We start from the raw sequence: 9,923 nt of genomic DNA, 5'->3' as shown, positions 1-9,923 counted from the left end.
CTGCAGTTAGTCCTATAATGGGAAGTGTCACTGTAACCACGACTGACGTAAGAATGCTGTTCTCTTTGAGGGAGGATGCCACTGCCCGAATTAAGTCTCCTGAAACTACTTAACAGATCACTCAATTTCAGACAGAGAGATCTGTACTGCAAATTAGCAAATAGCATTCTGTGCTGGAATGGCTACAAGATCGTGCTACATGCCAACAGCCTTTAGTTACATTTAACTGGAAGGTCATGGGACAGTGACATAACATGTAATTATTTTAAACCACATGATTAAAAGCAGTATCCAGAGAATTTTGATCACTTTGAGAGGTTTTACAAACAATTGGTAAAGAATTGTTTCTCCCACTCACAGTCATATGTCAGTGTAAGCTACAAAATACTCCAAATAAGGACGGGAGCTAGACAGGAGGAAAGCCAGAACTCATCTGTTAGTGATGCTAGAGAGTACTTAAAATTCATGCTTGCCTCTATTGTTATAAGTTGGCAGCATCCCCATAAAACACTTCCAGTTCTGTCTTTGAAATGCGTGCTTGTTGGGAAGTTCTACTGTCCAAAGAAGCATAGACATGTGCATATCCCTCCTGCCCATCACCATCACACTACAGTGCAACCTTCCAAAACAACCATGACCATTTCCTACAGAAGATGGGCAATACATTGTTCATCAAGTTTAAGGATCTAAAAGCTCAAGAATAACAGTGAAATTCACACCGACTGGGGAAAATTGCCTCATTTCATATAAAAATTTTGAATTAATTCTTCAATTTTTTTTGCCAGAACTTTTTAGAAAAAAGGCTTTCATTTTGGCAATGAAAACAAACCTGGATTAAAACTGAAGATGCCTTTTCTGGCTTTACATTTTAGTTTCTTTCTTCCGTAATTTGTACGATGAACAAAAATATACATAAATCAGACTTAAACTTTCTAAGGATAAGAAGAGAGAAAAAGATCACAAGACAAAACATGTGGAATATGATAGGTTTGGGGCTCAAAGCCATTTTTTAAAAATCAGGTTAATCTGGCTATTAATACCATTCTTAGGGAATCAGTCCGAATCCTAATGTTAGGAAAGTTGAGTTTGCAGAATTTTCAGAGAAAACTATGTTGAGGAAAGGACTTGCACTGAAAAATTGCACTGAAAAAGGTTACTGTGAATCACTGAGGAAGACATGCTGCCTCTTAAGGAATCACATACAAAAATAAAAATTTCTCTTCTCTCCAAGGTCACACAGCAGTGTTCTCTATATTTAACTGAAAACCCAGTCACCTGCTCTTTTTAGATTTGATGGCAGTAAGGAAGATACAGATATAGAGAAAGTATAGGTCTAGGAACAGAATTTTATTTGATTCTGGAAAGTATCATGCAACAAATATCTTTTTTTTTTTTAAAGATCCTTGCCCAGCTTCCAGATGACAAATTAAAATTTACAAGTAAAAGGATGTGTAAGGTTAGCACCATAGAAGGAACAGTCTTCTCTTTACAACTCCATTTGACAGACAGTTATAAAAGAAAACAGAGGAAAATAAAAAAAAAAAACCCTAGGTGACCTTGAGTTTTTATTTTCAACATCCTAGGTACTTAAATCTAAACATCAAGATACCATGACTCTCTAGGCATATCTAAATAATTCACGTTCAGCGAAACTTGCTCTGTACATTGAGAAATATTTAAGTGTCAAATGGTAACTATCACAAAGTACCAGCTAATATGCAAGGTAAAAATTGTAAAGGTCCAGAAAAAAAATGAAACACCAGAAATCAAAGTGAGGAATTTGTCCCTCTTCCAGTCTTTTGTAGGTATGGCTATCATGACTTGCTGCAAAGCTCAAAAAAATAAAAGGGGTGTGTACTGGGTCTGGCTGGGATGGGTCAAATATCCTAACATTATCCTGTAATATCCTAACTTCATAGGCCAGATATCCAGATATACTTAATCTAAACTCTCCCATTTCCTACCTGCAAGCAACTACAGGATTACATCAGACTTCAAATGTTTGTTTTCCTTGCTTTTGTATTCATTTTAAGAATTTGCTCCTTGTGGTTCTTACTGTAAGGTTTTCAAGATAATAAACAGGTTTACAAACACTCTGACCTTTACCGAGCAGGAATTCTAATACAGGATTTAAGAGTTTTAAATGCCATGTTATTATGTGCTGTCTTCTTAAGGCAATGGAATAATTCCTTTGAAGTATCCTAACTTTGCATTACAAATTGATACTAAGATTTCCTTCATAAGCATCTCTAATTACAATACATGTAAAATTATTTAAATTTTATTAAACTATTAACCTGACTCAATTATTAAAAGAAGGGTTCAAACTCAGATCATAAGGAAGAGGCAACTTTTTGTCATCGTTTGGGAAATACATCTTTTGATTACGCCCACATTTCAAGGTTGCATGCATGGATTTTTAACAGCAACACTAAAGCAACCAGTTAAAACAATTGTTTTGTATTCAAATCATAGCAAAATAATTTACCTTAATCCCAAAGCAAAATGTGGTATAACCCAAACCAGCTGGTTTTTCAGACCGACAACCATTAGCACTAGAACATCTATTGCAGTAAATGCCGTTTTAACGCGGAGAGCCAATGTTAACGTGGAACCGCCCAGAGGAGCCTTCGCAGCCATGAGCACTACATCACTTTACCACCGGGAGAGTAATGAGACTCTGAACTTTTCTTTATCTTTCCTTTATTTATGCTTGGACTTCCAGCACTGCACATCAGATACCCAGGGTCTTAATCTGTCCTATATCAGATTGCAAAAATACAATGCTTTCTCAACTGTCCTTGCATCAACAAACAGCCACATCCAACAAACCCTTCACTTGAGTAGTTACTTCTATCTAAAAATGCATCTCTCCTCTTAAGGATTTCAACTAATGCTTCTGGCTTATAAAAGATTAAGTGCAATGAGTTACACTGAAAGTTTATAATGCAGCTCTTGATTGTATTTTCTGTGCACGCATTTACATCAGGCACACAAGTTATATAAAATAGTTTGGAGTACAAAAATATGGTTATAACATAGGAGTACCAAACAGCACAGAATTAGAACAGTTTTATTGCCGTAATACCAATTTATATACAGACCCCCAAATTAAGGATTTTTTAATTCTAAGTATTCTTCCCAAATTGACAACTGTAGTGTACACTCTAAAAACCTGCAAATTAACAACACAAATCTATTTTAACCCCTACATTGCCTATGCAGTCTGCACCAATCTTCTCTCTTGCACACAAAAATGTATTATAAATAATTCCTCACAAAATGTCACGTACATTTTATTGCACATTGTACATGCCAATATCTAAAAGAAAGGCTCAAACCTTTCGCTTGATAACTAACTGTTTAAATACCTAGCAGTTACTTGCGTTGCGAATACTATTGCATTTTTCAGGCTCAAATCTTAACTGATAATTTAGAAGAAAAAAAAGCAGAACAGAAAATATGCCTCAAACTGTATAGCTTAGAAACAAGCTTTTTTTTAGTTTTACTGATTTCTACTGTATAAAGTCATTAAAAACATCTGACCTAATTAAAAATCCTGTTTCAAAATTTCTGCATTTTTTACTATAAAATTATGCATATAGCTGCTTGTATAATCATATATTCCTTCTGTTTTGCAGAATTAGATGTTCCTGTGCTGTATTGACTAAAAGATTGAGTTACATAGGTCCTAGTGTTAACTATAGGAGTTAGTGTGCCAGTTTCCATTCTGCCGGTCTCCTCAGCAGTGGCAAGCGAGGAGCCCATCAGAACACCAGAACAGATTGATATAAAAAGACACTGGGCACAAGTGGCCATCAAGGATTAAGGCCATGTATAGTTCCTGTTAAGAGGATCTCTAGACTAAGAAATATGAGTAATTTATCATTAATATGTGGGTTTACGGTATGCTGCACTAAAATATGACCACTAAACAAAGGGAATGATTTGTGTATGACAGATATGTGCCAGTTGGTAAAAATGCCTCACAGGGTAAAAATCTGCATTTTGAGGGTTAAAACTCTGGCATGAACAAAGAGATTAAAAAGTCAATTGATCAAATGTTTTGCCAAGGGTTTCTAAAGCTATTAGCCATCAACAGCTCTAGAAAGGGATAAAACCAGCAAAACCAAACAACTAAAATTGCACTATTACAAAGAAACAAGTCCATGAAAGGGAGGGTCACCAGCTGCAGTTAAGGGACAGCCACTTCGAGAAGCCGATTGTTTTTTCGCTTGCAAGTTGGGATGTTGCCATTTTTCTGGCTGCCTTGTATGAACTTCACACACACTTTGTCTTGTCTGAACTGGACCAGAAACCTAGGAGAGGGAATAAGATACATTTTAGCTAAAAGTAGGAAAAAAAACCACATGAGGAGGTGAAGCCTTTTCTTGTTTGTTCTGAGCATCACTCCAAAAGATGTCATTTTCAGGTCTGTATTAATAATAAGAGTTAGGGAATAAAAAAAAAGCACCATGGGTTATGGTATGGCTTGAGTCTCCTTCAAGTATTATCTCCTAATTATTGCCTTTTGCCTGTAACTGTGGACCTTTTACAATAGTTAGTTTGCTATTCCTTTAGAAAGAAGGCAGCTTAAAACAGAATTTCTAATGTACCTGAAATGCAGCAAAGACTATTTCCAACTGCTTCACCGTCAATCCAAAGGGACTTCTCTATTTTCATAGAAGGAAGCTAAATACTTCTATAGCAACAATCGGGAGCGCTCTTCTTCTGATCTACGCTTTATTTAGTATATCTGGTATTTTAGCAGCTCTCACATTTCTAATCCTTAGTTAGCTTTTACAGCCCCCTGCTCAGCAATTGGGAAAATTCACTTCCTTCCCATCAATCTCCAAATTTAGATATTTCCTGCAGTCCAGGATAAATGAATCTGGATTTGACTCTTCACTTTTTATTGGAAAAGAAGTTTCACTGAATGTGGAGAATTGCTTTAAAAAAAAAACCCACTAAAAAACACCAATAGGCTCCTGTGGAGCCTCAAACTTCTCACTGCTCTGGATAGCAAGATTAAAAGCACTGCCTTTTGGCTCACATGCAGCGGTTGCTGACCTAAAAAGTCCTTTGTAATACAGCAGATTTTCCCTTTTAGCATCCTTAAAAAGTCCTCCAGCAGAGGCCAAAAACTTCAAAGAATTTGTTCTCCAGCCGGAAACCACAAATCAAGCTGACGGCAGAGCTCAGGGGAGGAAATGGCCTCTGCTGCGCCGAGCTGCCCTTCGGTCCTGCTTTCCTGCTGCACAGCCCAGACGCTCAAAGATTAACTTGTTCGGCGCTCCCAGCCACGCAAGCATCCGGAAAACGTGAGTAGGTCTTATAGCCATCGTCTCTTGTCACCAACGCTGCATTTTCCTAGACCCATTGTTCCAATATTATATATATAAACGGTAGGTCTCCTACTAGATATACCCCTGGATCAACAGCATTTTTGCTTATATCAGCTCTCTTCCCAAAAAGTAGTGTACAGTAGTCAAAATAAGGCCACATTTTCTCCTCAATCCCTAGTTGTGCCTGTATCTAAACTCTAGCAGGAGGAAGAGAGTACTGCTTCACCATCAACAGAGATGGAACTGCTAACAACTTAAAATTATTTAGTCTGGATAAACTCAATAGCAATACACACTCGAAAGTGTTTAATTTGCAAGACAAGAAAGAAAACCACATCCCAAAATGCAAGACTCCCAGAAAGCAGACTGTTTTCCAGACCTAAGGCAGGCAGGCAGTCCACACTACTGCAATGCATGCTGAAACTTTTAGTAGTTTATTCCCTTGTAGCCATCATTAAACTAGAAACTTACTGGGGACAGCCACACTCTTTTAGAGGCTAAAAACTCACACCTTTGAGCAAATTAAATCACATCTGGTAACAGAACAAAGGAAAATGGCAGATGCCATTTTCAAGGAAAAAGCAAAATTAGCCTTTAAATAAACCCTCAAATCTGAACAAACTGTACTTGCCATCACGACTCTAGAATACAAGCAGTGTGGTGCAGCCAGATAAAAGGTTCAAATTTTGCCTGCAGTAGTTTTATTCCACTATTGTTAAAGGGTTCCAAATTTTCTTCTTTATTCAAAATGAATAAACCCACCAAATCAACGCTACTGAAATCAGGGGGCACTTCTCACAACAAACTGAGTGCATAATAATGGTGGAGTAAGTGAGGGACTCTTACTCAGTGGGCTTTAGGAGTTCACACACACACAAAGTTTTTAATTCCATGGCTATAAACACTGCAAGTGCAGTCCTTACTTAAGGCCAAAATATGAAATTGCACCAGGCAGAAAGAAATACTAATTTGAGGTGCAAGCTTTTTATCAAAAAAAGCTTTTAACAACCAAAAAAACCAAAACAACAGCAGGTGGTTCAAACACCATCAGCAGGAATTTTAAGAATATATTTTTCACCTTCACAGAAGAGAAGGTAGTATAGACCTACATTACTAGCACCATCATTATGTGTGTTTAGGGGGAGCTTTTCATTCTGTTTTGGTTATTTTCACTAGAACTTGGCACCTAGTGTCCAGTCTAATCAATAAGTATCTCATAGGAATTTCTGAACTTCTCAGTCACACACAAAACTATTCTCTCAAATGCAGTATCTCTTAATTATTTCTACAGCAGCAATTCTGCTTCATAGCCCTATTTGAAACTACCTTAAGAAAAGCATGTTTTCTCTAATGACTTTCGAGGAAATAAGAGCCAAACTGAATACTAGAAATGAGTACACATTGAAAATTGGATCCTTATTTACAAGTATTCTGTCAAGAGAAAAGAAGTATTAGTTACACAACAGTGTTTTGTTTTTCTAACATTAGATACTTGACTTTTTAGCATGTTGCACTGAAGGAAATGCACTTTTAAGCAAACAAGAAACATACTCATCAGATATCTCAATGTTGAGCTTCTGCTTGGTTTGGCTGAGAGTAGTACGGTAAAGTTTAGTGGCCATTTCAATAAGGTGATCGCTGCTGAGCAGGAAATCTCCTTTACCAGCTGCTCCTGACCCCTGAAACAGAACGGAAAGTAGTTAGGGCTACCAAAACCTAGAATATGAAAAATATTAAATGCCAGCTAAGCAGGAGATTTTACAAGGAGTCTTCTCTTCCCAGTGCAATTAAACAACAGTCTTTTGTCTTGTAAATTAAACAGGGATGCAGTGCAGTGCATAAGATCAAAATGCAATTCACTCTCGAATCAACTACAAACCTGTTGAGAAAGTTAAAAAGCCCTTCTGACCCTAAAGGAGGGTCACCTTCATTTGTCCTACAATACTGTAGTGTTTCTGTATCCCTCTTCTGGCTATATCGCAGCAAGCTTACAATATTTTCAGAAAGGAACAGAAACCAATTACCAACACCAGTATTAGGATGAAGGTGGTCAGTATGAAAAGACACTATATATGACGTTCTTCAACTCCGTTTAAGCTAGAATACAAATGACAGCTTAATGATTTCAGCAGAGCAATGCTGACAATGCAGTGAAGCAAATATAGCACTGAACTAAGTTCTTCAGAACCAAATTAGCTGTGCCATAACATGGATTTCTTGGCAGCCCATAAAGAAGAGAGAAATATTCTGCCTGAGTGTCAGGAAGAACTATATGAGCAGCTAAAAAGGAAAACCCTGCCACAAGGTATCTGAACCAGATCACAGGCCCACATTACAAACGGAAAACTCCAATCCTGAAGAGGCTGCAGTGAAATATATGAAGTCTGATTTTCACGAGTAAATGATCGTTCATAATGTAGTACCTGTTCTCATCTGACTTCAGTAGTTTTAAATCAAAGTTTTTGCAGATATGGCAAAGTTCAATAAAATTCTAAACCTACAGGCTAACCACTACAAATTAATGCTACAAGATAATGAATAAACAATTTTTATATCATTGCATGTAAAACAGTCATATTATTGTATTATAAAGTTGTAACCAACCTCCTTGAGGTGCACCGCAAAGAAGCCATCATTTTGGGAGCTCATGGACACTTTGGTAACATCTCCCAGTGGAACCTCTGACTTGATATTCCCAGATTTTTGATCCGCAAGAAGAACGTTATTTTTGGTTAATAAGAAAATCCTGGATGTAGCCTGTGAAAATACAAAAATGCAAACCATTATCTACATAAAGAGAGAACTGGTCTTTATTGAGCACCTACTAAGACTACAAGCAGTTCATAGAGTTAATAAGCTTGGCCCACATTAGTAAACATAAACACTTGATGTTCAGTAAAAGCTGCAGATCAGTTAAAATCAGGTCAAATTTATTTATGTGTCTAATTATAGATTGAAAAGCTTAGCTCATTTTGGCACATAATGCTTACGTATAAACAGTTCCTTTAATTACTAGCTTACAGTTACAAAAATCAGAAACTGAAACTCAGAAACTATGCAAATCAGGATAACCTCATTTCTCATGCTCTGTCAATCCCCAGGAAAACCAATATACCTTTCCAGTGATAGCTAATTCAGGGTTAAGCCTCACTATTTACTGTTATTCACCAAAACTGTGTTGCAAAACAACACAAATCACGTAGGTATTTTCAGTGTTATGTTCTCCTCCCTTTACCTATTGGAATTATTCTTTAGGAGGATAAACTTTCATATTTTCAAATGACAAATATTTTTAAAGCATGATTACGTGTTCTTAAATTCACCTTAGAAAATAGTAAGAAAGAGAAACAAGAACTTAATCTACATATAGCTTTCTCTCCTGTAAAATTTTAAATAATAAAATCTTAACTATTATCATTAAGAAGTAGCTGTCTTAAGCACATAGAACCATAGCTCATTATTAATTTTTTGTTTGTTTTGTTTTTAAATCTTGACAGCTGTAGACTATGCAAGTACAAGAAAGATATTGTCTTCATTTAATTAGTTTCTTCTAAACCGGAAAATTAACTTGGCATCAACAACAGGCAACCTAATTTCACTCCTACAAATGCATAAATGACATCTACTACTTCTAATATTTAGACAGATATGGTGAAAACAATTACATTTACTAAGGGAGGATAATACTTCCTGTTTTAATAAGTATAATTTAAATGCAAAACAAGTTCTGTGTTGGCAGAATAAAAAGTACCTAGCATATTTAACAGCTTTATTCAAATGATACAAGAAACTTGTCTCTTCATTCCAAAAAGCTTTTGATATCAATCAGAAGACAGGCAAAGCTAGCAGAGTATGCCACTCACAATTTTAAAACATAATAATATGTGATAATCAGGAGCTTGAACGACAGTGTGAACCTTGAAAGGTTAAGTTTTCTAACTACTTGAACAAGAACAATATTCTCTATTTATTTTCTTCAACTGGCAAATAGAAGATCTAAGTTTGGTACAGAGACTACATTTAGTTGTGAATCAATACAGTCTGTTACCAGTTGATGAGATGCTGTTTTTGTTTGGAAAAGTCACTGAAAACTACAAACCCAAACAAGATTTTAGTAATCTTTACGTAAATTTAAAACAGGTGTTTAAAATCACCGATTTACATAAACCCAACATTCCCAATCTTGCCCTTGAAAAAAGGGCATTTTTTAAAGTCCGCAGACTATTACATGACCGAAACGAAGTCTCCCCCTCAGTTTATTTACAACAAAAATGATCTACCCTTCTGGATAAGCAATTCCATTTTATTACCTTCCCATTAGCTCTATTGATCTTATTCACAACTTCTGCAATAATGATCTTTTCATCCACAGCATCTTTAAGTTTTTTATACTTAGGGTTCTTGCTGATTTCCAAGTAAGCCCCTTGGAACGGCTGCCCAACACTGCCCAACAAAAAGACAAGGGAAACACAAGTTAAATATGAATCTAGGGAAAAAGCAAACCTCCTGAAGCCGTCATGTTCTGCTTCAGGCTTCATGGAGCCAGGACATGCACCAAATACCTTTTTCAATGACTCT

At 36.4% G+C, this 9,923-nt stretch overlaps 1 protein-coding gene across 4 annotated transcripts in view; it reads right to left on the bottom strand.

Moving 5' to 3' along the window:
• Nucleotides 1-1,328: 1,328 nt before the first annotated feature.
• MYO1B (myosin IB) overlaps nucleotides 1,329-9,923 on the bottom strand; it is a 114,723-nt gene continuing 106,128 nt past the window's right edge. For all 4 annotated transcript variants that reach the window (XM_052791739.1, XM_052791741.1, XM_052791740.1 and 1 more), the window contains 4 exons: nucleotides 9,656-9,788; nucleotides 7,950-8,102; nucleotides 6,897-7,024; nucleotides 1,329-4,319 (listed from right to left, as the gene is read on the bottom strand). In XM_052791739.1, the coding sequence (XP_052647699.1) occupies nucleotides 4,196-4,319; nucleotides 6,897-7,024; nucleotides 7,950-8,102; nucleotides 9,656-9,788 (538 nt within the window). In that variant the 3' untranslated portion in view covers nucleotides 1,329-4,195. The remainder of the gene's footprint in view (nucleotides 4,320-6,896; nucleotides 7,025-7,949; nucleotides 8,103-9,655; nucleotides 9,789-9,923) is intronic.

This window comes from Harpia harpyja, chromosome 7 (assembly GCF_026419915.1).
Source record: "Harpia harpyja isolate bHarHar1 chromosome 7, bHarHar1 primary haplotype, whole genome shotgun sequence".
In the NCBI taxonomy this organism is placed as follows: Eukaryota; Metazoa; Chordata; class Aves; order Accipitriformes; family Accipitridae; genus Harpia; species Harpia harpyja.
This window is presented reverse-complemented; position numbering and strand designations above follow the sequence as displayed.